This window comes from Nannobrachium achirus (assembly GCF_963921795.1).
Source record: "Nannobrachium achirus genome assembly, chromosome: 9".
Classification (NCBI taxonomy): domain Eukaryota; kingdom Metazoa; phylum Chordata; class Actinopteri; order Myctophiformes; family Myctophidae; genus Nannobrachium; species Nannobrachium achirus.
The window spans coordinates 57,559,822-57,579,336 of record NC_137818.1 but is presented as its reverse complement, the minus strand read 5'-3'; the positions used below and the strand labels follow the sequence as shown (position 1 = coordinate 57,579,336).

Below are 19,515 nucleotides of genomic sequence, written 5' to 3'. Positions count from 1 at the left end.
GGCCTGGCGGAGACAATTAATAACACATGTATGACCAATATGACAAGGAACAACAAAGGCATTAAAAAGGAATTTAAAAATATCCCTTTTCTAAAATCTTTATCATCATCAATAATTGTGATATATTCGTGATTACAATATTCAGATAAATAATCGGGAACATTGCTTAAGTCATGCAGCCCTACTGTAAACTATGACATGCTTAACATGCAGACTGCTGCATGCAGTGTGTCCCCCGCTCACACCCTCTGTTGTACTCTCCAGGGTGTGGCTGCAGTGACAAAGCACTATTGATCCACAGTGTCACACGTATGTGTGCATGCGTGTGTGCGTGTGTGCATGTGTGTGTGTGTGTGTGTGTGCCAGGGCACATGTGGCACAGACAAATGAGACAATATCATCCTAGTATCCACCCGTCTCTCACCACCTGAGCCTGGTGTCCACACACACACACACACACACACACACACACACACACACACACACACACACACACACACACACACACACACACACACACACACACTTCCAAAATTACCTTTTTGTGTTCTCTGAGTGCATCTAGGTAAATAGCACACAACACATCCCTGGTACAGTGTAGTTATTAATAAAAGTTGTTCCTGATTAGATACACTGTTTGCAAATTCTGTCTCTTGGGCAGGTGCTGTCCAACCATTGTACCTCAGTCTGAGACTGTGCAAATGGAACCAAATGGACCAGTAAGGGTCCATTTGGTTCCATTTGTACACTCTCAGAGTTAAATTAACACTCAGGATTTACAGTGTAAGCATCAAAGGGAATCATAATTGCTATACTGTATGGCATTGGGAACTAATTGAAGCAGCATCAACATCAACAGTAGCCTACAGTAATCTGTCAACATGTAAAAATCTTAAGATTTTTTTTCTTTAGAGCTAGGCTATATTCATAAGCCAAAAGGCTATACCATTTCAATGTTTTCAGGACTTCTCCAGAAGCAAGGACTTGTCAATTAAACAATCGCATTATAGCCCTTACTCGCTACTGTAACTGATGAGAAGGGTCAGTAAAATGCACAATTTTCATTTGACTCAGAGTGAAATGTCATTTAGGCATGTCACTTATCATAGCCTTTGAGCACTTGCAAAAAGGAGTGGTCCTCCTATCTCCAGCACTGTTAATACAGCATCATCCTTATTTCGTTTCCAATCGAATTAATTGCCATATAAATGTTCCCAAAACACTCGATAGCTATTTGAGGAGATCTAGATGTCATTTACCTGACATGACGCTGGTTGTCATGGCTGCTGTCTGGCTGTTGAAGCGATGTTCAATATTAGGAGGAACCCGTGAAGGAGAGAGTCTCCGTCGGCCTGATGCTCGCCGTCGCCCCGGTAAAGAACAATGAAGCAACTTCACCGGTAGGGTTGCGGTCTGTCAGGAACACGCGCACGCGCACAGCGAGAGAGAGAGGGGGGGGAGAGAGGGAGAGGGAGAGGGAGAGAGAGAGAGAGAGAGAGAGAGAGAGAGAGAGAGAGAGAGAGAGAGAGAGAGAGAGAGACCTTACCCACACCACACTGATTTTCAACCATTGTATGATCTTATTTCAGATGTTGTATCTGGCGTTATAGCCTACACCAAAAGGAAATGTTGTTTTTGTTAATGTCCTTTTGTTAGCTTGTAAATCTGTAATTTTGTGCGGTCGGTGCAAGTGTGCAACTGCCAACACTGTCATACAAGTATGAAATCGGGATTGGTTAATTATTAATGAACATCAGTCATCAGAATGATTCTGTCTGTAGGCCTTAATTGTGAAGTGTCGCTGTCTAACCGCTCAGGTGAGCGCTTCCAATGTTATCTGATCATTAGTAGTTTCATCTATGGGTCATTGGGTCTGATATCATTATGGGAAGAGTTCAGCACCACGGCCAGCGCCGGTCCGGGCCAGCCTCTTTCACACACTGCGTTTTGTCACCGCCAGAGGGTGGTGTTGTGCGGCCTGGTTTTTACCAGGCTCGAGCAGAGCTGTTCTTAATCAGCTTGATATAATGCCACCTGACCTGGAGTCAGTTTACTTGGCTAACCTGGCTCGCACTGGGGACTGCCCATAAGTCCGAAGGTTCATTAGTCCGAAGGTTCATTAGTCCGAATTTAGTTAGGATTACTGAGGTGTTAGGGTTAGGGTTAGGGTTAGAGAGTTATAGGCATAGTATTCTTAACAAATTCGGACTAATGAACCTTCTGCGCAGAATGGAGTTATACCGTATGCATGTTGTATTGAGCGGTGCTACTGGAAGGAGCTAAGCTCCTACAGCTGGCTTTGTCCATTTGTACCTACACCTAGGGTCAGATGTAGGCCAAGCTTCGCAGGATGACTACATCTGGCCTGTATCTTTGCACAAAGGACTTAAGTTAATGCACCAACAATACCCCATACAGGGAGTCTGTTTTGATGGAGTTTGTTTAATGAATTCTCCACACCCTGCCATTATGTATAGGGGCCCCTGCTTCATCTCTCTCAGCTAAAGGGTGCTTGAAGACCTCTGTATACGAGTCTGCTTGCGATGATAATGTCAGTGTGACTCTTATCTTTCATTTACGACTCCACACAGGACCATTTCAGTACAAAAGCAAATTAAAGTAATTGTTTTGATTTATGGCTCAAGAAAGACACCAATTTGCATACAGAAATGTACAGAGCTATAGAACAGAACGAAATTGCCATCCCCTGCACTCGTCACCCATGAAGTGTAATCATCTCTGCACTTTTCAAACAGTTATATTCTCCCTCTTGTCCCTCAGATATGTGATAATACCAATTACAGGGTACCCTGAGGGTGCCATTTTCATTGACAATTGAGAAAATTGCTCTGCATTTATGAGAATGAGTGGGGGATTGGATAGCATCAGTCAAGTCTTGGTATTCAACAACAAAGGGGATTGTCCTAATATCTTTTTTAAATTTGCAAGATTCTGTTTGTATGTGATTGTGAGTGATTATGTGTGTCTGTTCTTTGCATGTCTCAAGAACTGCTTATCCAATCAACTTACAAACTTGGTGTGGGTATTGCTGAGGACCCAGGGGACAGGGCAGTCAGTGTTCAGTCAGTGTGAAGTTGGTCAAACCAGCAATTGTCCTTTACCTGTGTGCTGAAATGGTGTGGGTCTGTCTGGGCCGAAATCTGAGATGACTGATGTCATATTGATGATGTCACCGAAGGGTTTTAGCCCATGGGGCAGCCGTCCCAAATATGGAGCTACAAACTACACATGGCTCCAGAATATAGCCTAAGTACTCTTACTGTATAACGCCTACAGCAATGTAGTTATGCTCAAATATGGAGATGACTGACATGAATTAATGAATTTATTTGGTGATACAATGAAAGAGCACATCAGCACTTCCACAACATACAACAGACATAATATCAGAGGAGGACAACACAAAGACAACAGAAAACACAATAAACCTCGAAGGCTTGAACCATTGTGGTCCATCATATACTTCATATATATATCGTACTTCAATCAAGCCCTGGAGGGCTTTTTAAAGCAAAATATAACAAGTTTCCAACTCTGGCACTGTAAGCTTGGGCCCAAAAGTTCATGGTTCGACCAATGGGCTTGACATGTCTAAGGGGACGCATACTGTAAATGACTCTAATGCAAATGCTTATGACTCCGCTATGGGCCCAAACCCGGTGGGGTTTGAGCAGCAGTACTGAGTTACTGCGGGCAACTGCACAATACGATAAACACTTGAAACACCTGCAGACAGAGGCATGCGATGCACCTCAAATGATCGATGTTCACTTAAACGTGTTTGTCATGCCACTTGGTAGAAATGCAATTACCATGTCAGCTTGGTTTGTTGTGTGAAATCTAAAACGCTAGGAAGTAGAGGCCGGGTTTCAATCTTGGTTTAGGATGTAATCATGACTATAAATGCAGATAAACAATTAATGAACATGATTGGCCTCTAAGCATCAAATACTTCAACATTTGTATGGCTGCAATGGGTGCAATGGGCTCTACATTGTCATTGTGACCGAAACCCTCAGTGTTAAAGGGCCACTTCACCTCTGGTACAACCAGATCTTATTTTATTGTTGTTTGGGACACAATCAACACAATCCTGAGTTATTTCTTTGTGTTCAATCTGTGTTTTGAGATATTTTAGTATTTCAGCTGTGCTAGTGATGCGTTTTGCATCATATGATGCAGCATGATGATGCAAAATGCATCATATGATGCAAAAAGCATCACTAGCACAGCTGAAATACTAAAATATCTCAAAACACAGATTGAATACAAACAATAACTCAGGATTGTGTTGATTGTGTCCCAAACAACAATAAAATAAGATCTAGTTGTCCCAGAGGTGAAGTGGCCCTTTAAGTTTTCAATTTGTAATTTGGAAATGTAACCAATGATTTGTACAATTTCCGAGTTACTGAGGGTTTTACTGTGCCTCTGTTGGTTTTTCACAATGCTTGCAACCTTATTCTTTCATCACATGTAGCCCACAGGCATTTCCCCAACATGATGTATGGCATTCTGTCTAGCCCTAGGTGTGGCAGTCTGAACAAAATGAATATGGATGAAGTAACTCATGGTTCCTTTCAAATTGAGCTACTGCATCACTGGACAACAATACAGATCAAAAACATACTGTGCATTACTAATTGTTTTGCTCATGCTGGCAACAATTTTAATGTTTGCATGCTTGATGACAAAACCCTTGGTCTGGAATAGAAATCTAGCATGCAAAGAAAAGGCCTCAGGTTTGGTCAGATAAATACATGTGGGAGCTGGTAGTAGCCTATAGTGAACTTATTTGGATTCTTTGATATGATTGTTTTCTGATAGTATGGACATGTACAGTAGGCCTATGTGTTTAATGTATATCCATTTGAATCCAGAATATGTAGACCCTCCCTAGGCCTACAGTATACAATGTATATGGCTGCGCACGCACGCACGCACGCACGCACGCGCACACACACACACACACACACACACACACACACACACACACACACACACACACACACACACACACACACACACACACACACACACACACAGGGGAGGGTGATCACTAACTGGCACACTGGCAGAAGTTTTTTTTTTTTTTACGTGATCAAAATTAAGTTTAGTCAGCTAATTAATTTACATCCTGCAACTAATTCTTCTACATTCATTAAAACTCTGAGCTCTGACTGGGGAGGGAGCATAGAGTTATAAGGGAGGGAGTCTGGAAGATAGTCTAATGATCTAGCTGCCAATCAAAATGATGGCAAGTCATTAAAACTTATGTTGACATGGCACACTGACTATCTAGAAAATGAAAACATGGCACTTCATTTCAAAAAGGTTGCTGACCCCAGATGTAGGCTATAAGATAATAAAAAAATAAAAATAAAAAAACATTTAAAGCACACTGTCACTGGCATCCAGTATACAGACAATAAAACACAACTAATAAATACATGGAAGAATGATAATCTGTTTCAGCCTCTTTCCCCACATTATTGTACTTTCGTGTTGTTTTATTTTGTATAGAATCGGATGAATAGTTGCTTTATTTTGAAAAGTACAATTTTGGTGGATGATGTCACTACCGTTTTGTTGACTGCGCAGGCGCGTCGCGCCAAGGATCAAAATGAAGAAGTTTACATGATGAAAGCATAACTTTATGGATGAAACACAATTAGAACATTACAAAATGTCTTAAACCTTACAACTTTCAAAAATGTTTGAAACTTTCTACCTTCACGAGGAACACCCAGGACCGAAGAACGAGTCATTTATTATTATTATTTGATTAACATGCTAAAGGTTAGCTAACCGCTAACGTCACTGTGTGAGTTTAGCACTAAAGTAACGTGTTGGTTGATTATAACGTTAGAAACAACATGACTGCGAAAACATTGCATATGGAAGGGGTGGATGTAAAGTTCCCCTTCCCACCGTACGACTGTCAGAGGGATTATATGAGCAGAGTGATCCAGTGTTTAAATAAGGTAAACAACACTCTTTGTGATGACCAGACCACACCTATCTATCTATCTATCTATCTATCTATCTATCTATCTATCTATCTATCTACTATCTATCTATTAGGGACAGAGCACATTAATGTAAATGGGCCAGAGTTAGCCATAAGCTAATTTTCATCCATATTCCCTGAGCAGGCTGTTAAAAGTGGAGATAAGGCTATCCATTCACATAAACACTGTTCACTGTTTAAATTTATGTTTAGCACCGTAAAGGGTCCTTTTTGTTTACATTTCTGCATTCACATCACAGATTTCAGGCACATAATGGGACTGTTCAGCATGTCAAGATTGAACTGGAGTCTGTATCCTGCGTTAGGTTTTATGAAATGTTCAGGTTTCATGCACAACGTTCTTGGAGGAGAGTTTAAGACGTCTGGCATGATGTCTCTCCCTCTCTCTTTCTCTATATGTCACTATCAAAGCAGTGTCATCATGCAGCGAGTTATTATCAGTATCCGTTGTCGCTGGTTGTCAAAGTACTTGCATTGAAGTTTATTCTGACACTGTCAGTATTATGATGTCAATGCTAGGCTGTGATATCAGCATCACTGTGTGTGTCTGTGTGACATCAGCCATCTAATTATGACTTAAGTCAGTGATATGATGTATGTGTACTGTACATAATAGTATATGATACATTACACACACACACACACACACACACACACACACACACACACACACACACACACACACACACACACCTTCAACTCTATATAACTTTATACCTTATAAACAGTGTAGCCCCCTACTAACCATAATCAGCTGAAAACGCGCTAGCGTATCTCCACAATACGTGCATGACTACATGTCGTGTAGGGAATGACTATCGTATCCCTCTGATAAAACCTAGAACACACCACTGCGAATAAAGATTGATTAATTGATTGATTGATAGGACAGACACCACAAGACAAAGCATAATTCCTTTCTGAAGAGAGAGACACTGTAGCAGCTCGGACAATTAAAGCCTTTTATTTAGTTGCTTGTACAAAAAATAATGACGGACGTTCCGATGCTACTGCATGTTCCTCAGAGTCATGAGTATTTCCTTTCTGATTGTGATGAAGAGGATTCAGTGTGTTCAGTGTATTTTCAGTACACAGTCCAGAGTGTCTATCTCTGTCTGTGTCTTTCAGGAGACAAATGGAATCCTGGAGAGTCCCACGGGCACGGGGAAGACCTTGTGCTTGCTGTGTGCCACTCTCGCCTGGAGGGAGAAATTCAAAGACTCCATCTCTGCCCAGAAGATCAAACAGAAGATGGGTGGAGAGGAGATGTTCCCCAACAAGCCCGAGTCCCAATGGGGGGAGGCCGCAACTGGCGTTGACGTTCCAAGTACGAGAATTATTACACACGCACACATTGAACATAAATCAGTGCCTGTGTTTACTGGCTGAAAGTGGGATGGTGATTCCACTTGTAAAACTGATGATATTCTTGAACCAGTTCTTCCTATACATAGACATGAACAGACAGCTTACATTTGGACCACCACCACTACTACTACAAAATAAATAAACACAAATAAAAAAATGAATTAATACTACTACTAGTACTTACTTACTTTCCAGGCTTCTCTTTTACAGAGGGTGCAAAGTGTGATCTGTCAGTGTGAAACAAATGTGTAGTGTTAAAATTAGCCGACTTGAGTTTCAGATCATGAATATTGAATGGTTTTCACCAAGAAGTTGATAGACTAGATACTGTGGGGAAACAGTCCTTTAACCTTTATACTGTGTGTGAACCTCGTTTTATATTTAGTCCTGTTGGCTGTTCAGGTGTATGCAGAGAAAGTGTCGTGTTGGAGTTTTAGTTATTGCAACACATTCTGAGGGCATCATGGTGTATGAATTTGCCAACCCAGATCCAGGCTGAATGCCAAAAGCCTTTGATTGCAAACCATGTTTCAAGTCAACCAAAAGAACGTTTGGCATAGTAATATCTAAACTGAAGCAGGTGAGGTGCCCTCCGAACAAACACAAAGAAAGTGAGGGAATAGTTGATTGGAATCCGTTTTCTGCAGAACTTTGGTCTTTTGTTTTACTGTAGTAACCTGATGGTAAAGTATATTGACCAAAAGCTTTATCACAAGGGCAGAAATGCCTGTTATTTTGTCCCTAATGTTTCATTTTGTATCTCCACCAGCGAATTACTCAGATGTTCCTAGGATCATATATGCATCCAGGACACACTCCCAGCTCTCCCAGGTCATAAATGAGTTAAAGAACACAGCATACAGGTACAGACACATCAATTTGGTTCAGTGTAATTCTGTAATACTATATTGTTCTGCGTGGGTCTTTTTATTGTTGATTAATATGGTGTTTACCATTCTACATTTTTGAAAATAGACGATCTACAAGCGCACAATAGGTCGCAGCTTGACATATTTTCTAAAATGTGTTATATGCAGCACAAATTAAACACATTCTGTATGGTGACAAGTACTGTATCTTTGTACCCCAGACCCAAGATGTGTGTGTTGGGGTCCCGCGATCAGATGTGTATCCACCAGGAAGTGATGAAGCAGGAGAGCTCCCACATCAAGGTACAGACATGGAGAACATCTTCACAGTAAGAGCGAGATCATTTAGCGACCTACAACCGGGTCGCAACGTGGTCGGTAGTTTTCAGCGACCGGGTCGCTAAATCGAGCGACCGGGTCGCTAAATCAACCGACCGCGCTGCTAAATCGACCGACCCGGTCGCTAAATCTACTGACCTGCCTGCAGTTTTAGGTCGGTAGATTTAGCGACCCGGTTGGTACATCTAGCGACCCGGTCGGAAGATTTTGCGCCCCGGTCGGTCGATTTAGCGACCCGGTCGGGAGGTTGCGTCGGCAGGTTAGTTACTGAGGTAAGGTTACTGAGGTTAAGTTTAGGGTTAGGGTTAGGGTTAGTAGCCCTGTCGGTGGAAAAGCGACCGCGGTCGGTGGATTTACCTACCCGGTCGGATGTTACCTACCCGGTCGGTGGATTTACCTACCCGGTCGGATGTTTTAGGGTCCCGGTCTGTGGATTTAGCGACCTGGTCGGAAGATTTTGCGTCCCAGTCGGTGGCTTTAGCGTCCCGGTTGGTCGATTTAGCGACCCGGTCGATGGATTTAGCGTCCCGGTAGGTGGCTTTAGCGTCCCGGTCGTTCGATTTAGTGACCCGGTCGCTCGATTTAGCGGCAGGGTCGGTGATTTACCGGCACGGTTGGTAGCTTTTGCGACCCGGTCGCTGAAACAACCGACCGCGTTGCGACCCGGTTCTAGGTCGCTAAATGATCTCGCCCTCTCTCCATCTTCATTTGGTGATGTGCTTTCACCGTCTTTGCATTGATCTACGATCTCATACGTATTCCCCACACCATTGTCTCTCCAGATTCACATGTGCAGAGCAAAGATGGCCACCAGGTCATGTCAATTCTACAACACAGTTGAAGGTAATGTGTTTCAGTCAGGGGTTCCTGTTTTGGGCATGTCATTAAAGGCGACAGTTGTGAAAAGTTGGCAGCAAACTCGTTAACATTTAAAAAGAATCTTCGAACATAGCGAAAATAGCAGATCTCTAAGCTCACGCTTTGCTGGCACACAAGTAGGCCATACATGGCTACGAGTGCACAAGGAGCAAGTTGGCACCTCGACAGAGTGCAGTCTAGTTTATTTTCTTTGCTGCTAATGTTTTGTCGGGATATTACTTTTGAGGGGCAAGGTTATATTAAGATGCTATATCTAGCCACATTACATTTGTGATCCTGATACAATGTCATCTTCTCACTCTCCCCAGAGAAAAGTACTGACGAAGTCTTGGTGAAATCCACAATGGATATAGAGGACCTTGTAAAATTTGGCATCAAGCAAAGGTCAGACAATTCCTCCCTGTCCTCATAAACAAAACTCTCTGTTGGTGGTGCTTATCCACCATGCAAAACATTGCATAGAATTACAGATGGCCTGCCTCCTGTTGTTCCCATTCTAATGCTTAGCTGCCTTGTTTTTACGCAGGTCCTGTCCTTATTACCTCGCCCGTTCCTTAAAACAGAATGCAGAGATCATATTCACGCCTTACAACTACCTCTTGGACCCAAAGGTGATCAGACTTTCTGATGTGACGTTCCAGTCAACATGGAGGCATTGTTTGAGGCCTCAGTTGCCATGTTAATTTTGGAGAAAAACTGAATGCAAATGTCATGCAATTCCAAAGGCTTGAGAATTATTAATTATTTTATCAAAGCACTGTTTTTCAATGTGGGGTCCAGGGATTGGGGGTTCCCCATTTAAGTGATGGAAACCAAATTGACTCTTATGGGTCTGTACAAATGGACCCTGTAAGGGTCCATTTGGTTTTATAATGTATTAGTACACCCTCAGAGTGACAGTAAGGATTTTACAATGTAGATCAGGGTGCCAGAGATATTAGTTTTTGCATCAAATGGAGGTCTGTGCTCTGTGGCCTAGTGCATATCAAACTGGGACTCCTCAAAATGGAAAAGGTTGAGAATCACAGTTTAATTTAGAGGGCATCATCCAATGCCTATTATGACAAGAATATCTGTTTTTATCATTAATCTTATGTTTATTTTTATTTGTCCTATAGAGTCGCAGAGCACACAACATTGAGCTGAAAGGGTCCGTGGTCATTTTTGATGAGGCACACAACCTGGTAAGGAACCACACATCATAATGACTTCTTGACAAACCATTACTGACAGGCCATGATTATCCATGTAGATAGATACCTTTAGATAAATAGTGTTCAAATTCTCAACATGAGTCCAAACTCCGAAGACGAATTTCTTTTAGCCCTAGTGGCCTCATTTGAGAGGTCAGTGAATCAAGACAGGAAAGTATAGGCGCTGCAGTTCTGTGGTCGCCTCGGTGTATTAACCACCACATAGCACCCATTAAGATTTAGAAATGCTATGTTGCTGCCCTTGCTTAGAGTTTTTTTTTTACACCAGCTTATATTCTTAATTGTACACAAGCTTCTCACTCCCCTAACTACAACCAGGCACAGGTTGAATTTAACAGGATTTATTTGGGTAAAGTGTGAAAATGGTACATTGCTTTATTTCTATTTTCAATTCCTCCTTGATGATAATCATTGGTAGGAAATAGAAGCCAGCCATTTTGTCACAATTGTCCTGATCAATGGGCAAACAGTGGCAAGAATGTGCATTATTTTGACAACCCAGCAAAAAAGAGGAAATATAAAATATGCAAGGAAAACATTCATGCATGTTAAAACATTATTGTATATTATCTAGTGTTTCTCAAATGTAGGTACAGTAGTTGTACACTAATCAGGGGATATCTTAAAAAGTCCTGGAATAAATTCCTTACCAAAACATTTCTTCACCAATGTGTTTGTAAAGGTGTCTAGTAACACATCTCACAAAGACTGAAATTCAGTTTCCCTAGGAAAATATTTGACAGCTAGGGTAATTCTGGGTCTCATTCACTCACTATACACTATACTATAGGGGAAACAATCACTCCCAAAAAAGATGCTTTAAGTGGGATGTGAGGGGTCTAACTAGGTGTTTTTAATTATTGCACAAAAAAACATTCATTGGGCTAAAAACAGCCCATAAAATGATGGTTTAGTGATGAGTCATCACTTTTCACAGTGGTATGAGGGTCCATTTCTAGCCCAAGGAATGTTTTTGGTGCAAAACAAATGCTTGCAATGGATTCAGAATAATTAAAAACACCTAGTTAGACCCCTCACATCCCACTTAAAGCATATTGTTTGGGAGTGATTTTTTCCCCTACTATAGTATAGTGTATAGTGAGTGAATGAGACCCAGAATTCACCGTTTGTCAGCCTTCTGATTGGTCCCTGAGACTCCCTGACTGGCCAACCAGAAAAAACCATTCACTTTTTGCTATCGGGGGTGGAGTTTGTGCAGTGGAGAATGTTGTTTCAGGCTTTCAAAACTGTCCGCAGTGCGGAGCACGACCTTGTCCAGTACGGCCGCGGCAGTAGGGGGCGATCTCGCTCATCATAATGAATAAGCTTCAACAAACTAGTTCACATGGACCTTATCAATGGTCTAAGAGTCACGATTGGGTACATATATTTTAAATGGGCAGAATTACGAAAAGCCAGCCTATTATGTGAGGAGAAACATTATAGTTCTGTCCTCTTCCTACCCAAGATGCAATGCGCTTCTCTTTCTATTTCTATTCTATCTCTGATCCAGAGGATTAAACTAATTAAAACATTTATTTTCGGGGGAAAACTACTGTTTTGCTATGTAATTACTGTACCTTTTTCTTCCCTTTTTATTAATATCACGTAGATGTGTTTTTTGGTACTTTATATAGCTGGAATGAGGCTATGAAGAAAAGAAAAATCCCATCCACTACCACTATAAAAGAATCTGCAAAGAGGATTCTGTCCCACTGGGATTAAACAAATTAAAACATATATTTTCGGGTAAACCCCCTGTTTTGCAATGTAACTACTGTACCTTTGTCTTCCCTTTTTATTAATATCACCTAGATGTTTTTCCTTTGGTACTTTATATAGCTGTAATGAGGCTATAAAAAAATAAAAAAAATACCATTCACTGCCACTATAAAAACAATCTGCCCAGGGTCAAATGTCCCATCATAGTAACAGGGCAGAATGGGGCGGGATTTGCAAAAGGGAGAATTACCCTAGCTGTCAAAGATTTTCCTAGGGAAACTGAATTTCAGTCTTTGTGAGATGTGTTACTAGACACCTTTACAAACACATTGGTGAAGAATTTTTTTTGGTAAGGAATTTATTCCAGGATTTGACACTATTTCTAAAGACTGACACAGAGGTACTAGAGAACCACTGGTCTAGGCCAGAGGTTATCAAACGTTTTTAGCTCAGTGCCTCCTTTACCCGATTTCTGAATACCATTTCATAATTTCCCAACTACAACATTCTGTCCCCTGTGATCCACAGGAGAAGATGTGTGAGGAGTCCACATCATTTGACCTGACACCCTACGACTTGGCTTCAGCCATCGAGGCTGTAGACAAGCTGCTTGTACAGCAGGCCGAAGAAGAGGCCTCTGGCAGGACTGAGGAGTTCAATGTGGAGAACTTCAACAACTCTGCTGGTCAGGAAGCCTTAGTGAGAAGTATCACACATAGTTCATTGCATCTTCTGAACATGATGTTGTGACAAACAGGGCTGTTTATTTAGCGATTTTAACAAAAATGCACATAAAAGTAAATGACTGGTAATTCCTTCTTTCTTCTTTTGTTTCAGGTTTTAACATGTCTTTACAACAGATTGCAAAAATAAAACGTAAGGTTTTTAATTATTGTGTCAATGGCAGTATTATATTAATTATTGTGTATGTGTAGTAATTAAAACAATGTCTTAATTGCAACTTTGACATGTTTTTAATGAAAAGTGGTTGATAAATAAAACTTAATGATCTGGCATTATTAATATCAAAAGCAGGTAAGGTGCCCATGATGTGTTGTACACCTGATAATCTCATGTTGTTTTTCAGTGTTCTGAATTTTATGAAGTAGATTGGATTAATTAAAAGACGAGATGATCCTACAGTATGTTGTCACCAGTTGATAATATTTAAGCTCTCTTTTTACTGGAGTCACTTCCTGTGTGGTCTGCAGAAATTCTCCTGGATCTGGAAGCTACCATTGATTCCTTTGATGTTCCTGACAAAGGGATCACTAAACCTGGAGGGTAACCAAACAATGTTCCATTTGCCACAATATATATCACTTGATTTACTCATGTAATTGAAAAGAGACATTGTAATCGAAGTATTAGAACTAGTGTTGCAATTGCTTCAGCTCGTTTGCACTAATGACTGTCTCTTACATTCTGCCTGCCTGTCTGTCTGTACTCCCCCAACACACACACACACACACACACACACACACACACACACACACACACACACACACACACACACACACAGCTTCATTTATGAGCTGTTCGAGATGGTTCACCTCAACTATCGAACCAAGGTGGAAATCTTTGAAAATTTGGAACAAATCACCGGGTACCTGGCAGGAAGTGAGTATTTCTATTTCGTCTTGCACGTCACTTACGTGTTCACAATTCACATATATCTTAACAACCAAATTAAGCCCTATATACCTTTTTTGTGCGACAAATGACAGAAATAGCCAAACTAGCCAATCTGCTGTTTTCTTTTTTCTTTTTCTTTTTTTGTGCTCAAAATAAGGAATAGATTTTCCACTGTAATGAAACATATTTTATTATGTCATTAGTTTTATCATAACCTGTTTTGTGTGTGAACAGGGTCAGGAATATTCACAAACACCACTGGATTGCAGAAGTTGGCGGACATTATTCAGGTAGGCCTTTAGGTGAAAAACCGTATTAAAGTTAGTGTTGCAACAATGTCCGAAGTACAGTACAATGAAAATGGTAGCATATCTACTGTAGTGACCAATCTGGTGCCCCGTCTGCTTCAAATAACTATTGATTTTTGTTTTAGTAGTAGTAGGTGTCCCCAAGGTAAAATGTCAATGGGAGAGTTGGGAGACCACCTCCAACCATTGCAGATTTACTAGTTAGAATGCATCATTACATTACATACTTATTTAATATGTGTTCTAAACGTTGGTTTTTATATCTCTCTGCGTCCTCAAATAAAGTAGACTTTGCCAATTGGCACTTTGGCCATGTGTGTGCGGTCCCGGTTTTTATGGAATGTACTATAGCTTTAATAACATTTTCTTTATATGTTACAAATAGTGTGTAATCTTGAAATAGTGTTGTTGTTTAGGTGATAAATCAACATTTCAGACTATTACTATTATTATACGATTTTGGTACTGACATTTACAAAGATAAAACCACAAGAAAACAGCATTGAATCAAACCCGCGTTTGATGTGATTGTACTTGCTTTGCAAAGCTGATAAATCATGGATGTAGACATGCACCCACATTATTAATAAATGCTAATTTAACAAACAATATGCATGGCATGACATTCATTAAACTGTTGATTTTCTTTTCAAAACAATATATGAATAACAGAACATTCCATAATACTCTCATCTCCATTAATTGTAGCTGGTGTTCGCTGTTGATCCACAAGAGGGCGGAAAAGGGAAGGACAAGCAGTCCAACAAGGTCAGTGAACACACACACACACACACACACACACACACACACACACACACACACACACACACACACACACACACACACACACACACTAATGGACAGTATACTGTATTGGGTAACTCCACTTGTTGCAAAAGTAAGTTTGCTTGCTTGGAACTCTAACTTGATCATTAACCTTTTATTATTTTCCTTGTGGTTATGTTACTTTTCAATCAGTAGTTTTAGGTTTCTTCAATACAACATGATACTCATTTAGTAAGTAATGGTCCTATTTAGAGTACAGTAATATAGATGATAAAGCAGGGTATGCTTTAGGTGTATTCAGAACAGTGGGTGACATTTCAAAAGAATAGATGTCTGCACGACAGCATTGCTCCCAAGTGTTGACTTTAAATCACAGAAAATATTACAGAATGGTAAGTTTCGCTTACCATCTTTATAAAGGCCGACTGTGGTCGAAACGTTGTACCAATTATGCTCTAGGCGTGGCCATAAGCTTCCACCCTCTCATCCAGATATGGTCAGAAAGTCCATGGGATGGTGACGTGCTGTAGCAAATATGGCGACGTTCAATGTGTTGAACTCTAGGCATCATAATGACTGAACTTGTCCATATTTCTTTTAAAGGTTGACCCACAAGAGGGAGGAAAAGGGATGAACATGAAAACCAACATTGTTATGTTCAAGGTGAGTGGATGAACACACGCGCGTGCACGCATGCACACATACACACACACACACACACACACACACACACACACGCTCCCATCTGCATTGATCCAATAGGGAATGTTTGTGCATTTCGGCGTAATCGTTAATTGTCTGTCAACTGTCCCAGGTACATATCCACAAAGACAACAGCTTCCACAAGAAAAAACAACAGACTGACGTCTGGTCCTCCTCATCCTCGTCCAAAAAACAAGGTAACAGACACAGTGTGACAAGTCAAAGGTCGGATAAATAAAGACTTGCGTCAGAGTGAAACTTTCAGCTGTTTATCAAAGGGAGGAAAAGAAAGTGTTGGGATGACATTGCAAGTCAGGATTTTACTACTGTAGCTGGAGCAACAAGAAATGTAATTATACATTAAGCACTCAAATGGACATATACCGTGCGAGCGCGCGCACGTGTGTGTGTGTGTGTGTGTGTGTGTGTGTGTGTGTGTGTGTGTGTGTGTGTGTGTGTGCATGTGTGTGTGCACACTTGTGTTTGCATACAGAAGACATTTAATGGTTGTGGCTAATGGGAACACAACATTTGTGAAGAATGAAAAACTCAAACGTGGAAATGAACTAAACACTAAAGGAATGTAACCACTTGAAACCCAGAACCCGTTTCTGGAGGGAATATTAAATCCTTGTTGAAATTCGAAACAGAATTCCAACTAAAGTGTGATGAAACACTCTCGAGCTGTCCAAGCTAGAACAAGGATGGAATTAGAGGTTTCATGATGGAAACAGGGTTACTTTAGAGCAGTGATTCATATTTCCTACTAGCTAGAATAAACTGGTTACAGTCTCTGTCTGGTGCTTGACCCATTGGCCTTGCAGTTGACAGGGAAATTATTTATGTCCCATAAAACAGGCCTATTATATTTTATGTTCATCTGCCAAGAATGTTCCTGTCACGGTCAAATTGACCTGGTGCGTGTTTAATCATCCGATGGTAGTTTAAAGGTGTATTCAGTGATAATGAAAGTGGCCGGGGGTCATCTTGTCCCTTATTGGCCTTACAGCGTGGAAATGTTTCTTTTTTTATTGATTTTTTACACCATTATAATGTTCTCGTTTTGATCATTAGACCCAATCACCGCCTACTTCTCCAGCTTCAGGATATGTATGATACTGATTTACTACGAGACTGTGGCCTTTTATGAGTTCAATAGTTTACAATCTAGGCATTTAGCAGATGTTCTTAATTCAGAGCGACTGTGGTTCTCAAAACTTTTATTTTGACCATCATAACTAAACATAATAACATAACTACGGCCATACTCTACCCTGATTGGTCGAGGACTGGCTGGCCACCTCTGAAAACCGAATCTAGCTATGCTCGTAACACGGGCCATGGAGGAAGTCCTTATATGGTCACCCCCCATTCTAGTGAGGAGAATGAATGGAAAATGGACCAATTATATTTTTATTTGAATGAAATACAATCACTGAATATACCTTTAAAAGTATTGTTTTCACCATAAACAATATCAACACATGTTTCAATTAATTTAGATTTGTATTTTCACCTCCGCCGGGTGGGAACAGCTGGGCTAAGGGATAATGTTTTCGCTCTGTGAGTCTGTGTGTCTGTGAGCAGCTAATTCTGGACACCGCTAGACCAATCGATGTGAAACTTGGCACTCCCACCCTGAGAAGGCCTGGCCAACTTAAAGGGATAGTTCACCACTTTTCAACCTGTCTTCATATAATAGGTCCTCACTAATGTTCATAATAAAATAGCACAATTTTTTTCTATTCAGTCTGGGTGTCATAGGAGAGCTGTCAAATCCTTCCTACCGGTGACATCATCGTTTGACAAAAAAAAAAGAATAATATTTTTTGTAAAAAAAAAAAAAAGATTTGTATTATCACGAGAACAATGGCTTCCACTTTAACATTGCAACTTTTTCAGGAATAGAAAGCCTGCAGTTTCTATTAGCTTGCATTTCCCATTGATGATGTCACCGGTAGGAAGGATTTGACCCACCCACAGCTCTCCTATGAGACCCAAACTGAGTAGAAAATAATTGTGATATTTTATCATGAACATTAGTGAGGACCTATTATATGAAGATGGGTTAAAAAGTGGTGGAGTGCCCCTTTAAGAAATAACCTCCACCCCAAATAAATTGGCCTCATGCTGCCGCAATAACAGGCAGATAAATCATAACCATTTTTCTAAAGAACAAAATAATCTTTCTACTGTATATTCTTGCTTACCTTTGGCAATGGTGGGTGTGGGCGGTGTGTCCTCCTCACCACAGCTGTCACACAGTCACTGTGGGTCTTGACAGGTGCTGTCTTCTGTTCCAGACAGAATCACGACTGTGCTTTCTCATATTTTACAAGTTTGATAGGAGGAATGTGTGGGGGGGGGGGGGGGGGTACAGTTGAATCCAGGTGTGTGTGTGGTGGGGGCAAGTTGTTGCATCTAGAAACGGATCCATTTCCCACACAACACAGCAGTTCAAAGAGTTCACATACCGTTCAAAGACCCGGGGACATTACACACCGACATGGCAGGGAATGGAGAATGAAAACACAACTACTGTTCTTCATGGACTGCAGATTATCAGTTCCTCAGTAAAGAGTCATTTTGCCTGGAGGAAATCACACACATTACAACATGTTTAAAGTAACTTCCAGTCAACAGGGTCCAGGTGAAACCAGAATGAGAAAATTAGAGGTTAATTCCCAAAGCTGACATCGACTAAGGTGAGCACCTTCTGAGGATTGACTGCCAGCTGCTTTGGCCCATAATTAAGGCACCTTAAATAGCTGTTTTCGCATTTCACCTGGCAAAGTACCTCCCCTCTACCAAGTCACCCAAAGTCCTGGTTCCTGAATTCTCTCATCATATGGTTCCTCCCCCTGGATTTATGCGGCGGAGGGTTGGGCCCACAGCGACAAACACAAAGTATGAGAAATCCCATTTTATCATGTAATGACAACATGAGCGTAATGAGTGTAACTCTGGTTGCTCAATATGCTCACTTAAGTAATATCTGTAATATCCCACAGTATTACTAACTGTGTGGTTGTTAGGTTGGTCTATGTTTAAAGAATGTTTGTGTATCAGTGTCTGACTATGCACCTGTGTCACCAGACCTCAAGACCTCAGGAGGGACCCACCCAATACCTCCCCAGAGGAGTCTCTTGTTGGCTATAGAGTAGGAGAGAGGAGTTTAGCCTTGGCCAGGAGGAGGCGATGGGCAGTGATTTGGCCATCACGGCCGACCCTCCATTGGGACTGAGGGTGTAGCGGTCAGCGGCAAAACAACTGACCATCGATGGTTACCGCCTGAAGATATCAACTCTTCCTGGCCAAGGCTACATTCACCAACGTGAATGAAGGAGAAGCATCTTTAGATGTAATTATAATCACGTGATGTGCCGACTGCACTGTAGTTTGGAAGAGTGTTGGCAGTAATGTGAAGTATACATAATATGACTCATAGCAATTTGGTAAAGAAATGAAATACCATGACACATTTTAAGCATTTTTTCAGACGTTTCCACGAGCCATGAATTTCCTCCTATCTACAGTATTGCTTGTGTGTGTGTGTGTGTGTGTGTGTGTGTGTGTGTGTGTGTGTGTGTGTGTGTGTGTGTGTGTGTGTGTGTGTGTGTGTGTGTGTGTGTGTGTGTGTG

At 41.1% G+C, this 19,515-nt stretch overlaps 1 protein-coding gene across 1 annotated transcript in view; it reads left to right on the top strand.

Annotated features, from left to right (window-relative positions):
- Positions 1-5,693: 5,693 nt before the first annotated feature.
- Positions 5,694-19,515, top strand: part of rtel1 (regulator of telomere elongation helicase 1) — a 34,170-nt gene continuing 20,348 nt past the window's right edge. The window contains exons 1-16 of the mRNA XM_080734094.1: positions 5,694-6,005; positions 7,181-7,379; positions 8,190-8,283; positions 8,511-8,592; positions 9,411-9,471; positions 9,816-9,891; positions 10,034-10,118; positions 10,626-10,691; positions 12,972-13,128; positions 13,281-13,319; positions 13,655-13,727; positions 13,966-14,063; positions 14,313-14,368; positions 15,095-15,154; positions 15,776-15,835; positions 15,987-16,071. Of these exons, the coding sequence (XP_080590220.1) occupies positions 5,898-6,005; positions 7,181-7,379; positions 8,190-8,283; positions 8,511-8,592; positions 9,411-9,471; positions 9,816-9,891; positions 10,034-10,118; positions 10,626-10,691; positions 12,972-13,128; positions 13,281-13,319; positions 13,655-13,727; positions 13,966-14,063; positions 14,313-14,368; positions 15,095-15,154; positions 15,776-15,835; positions 15,987-16,071 (1,399 nt within the window). The 5' untranslated portion in view covers positions 5,694-5,897. The remainder of the gene's footprint in view (positions 6,006-7,180; positions 7,380-8,189; positions 8,284-8,510; positions 8,593-9,410; positions 9,472-9,815; positions 9,892-10,033; positions 10,119-10,625; positions 10,692-12,971; positions 13,129-13,280; positions 13,320-13,654; positions 13,728-13,965; positions 14,064-14,312; positions 14,369-15,094; positions 15,155-15,775; positions 15,836-15,986; positions 16,072-19,515) is intronic.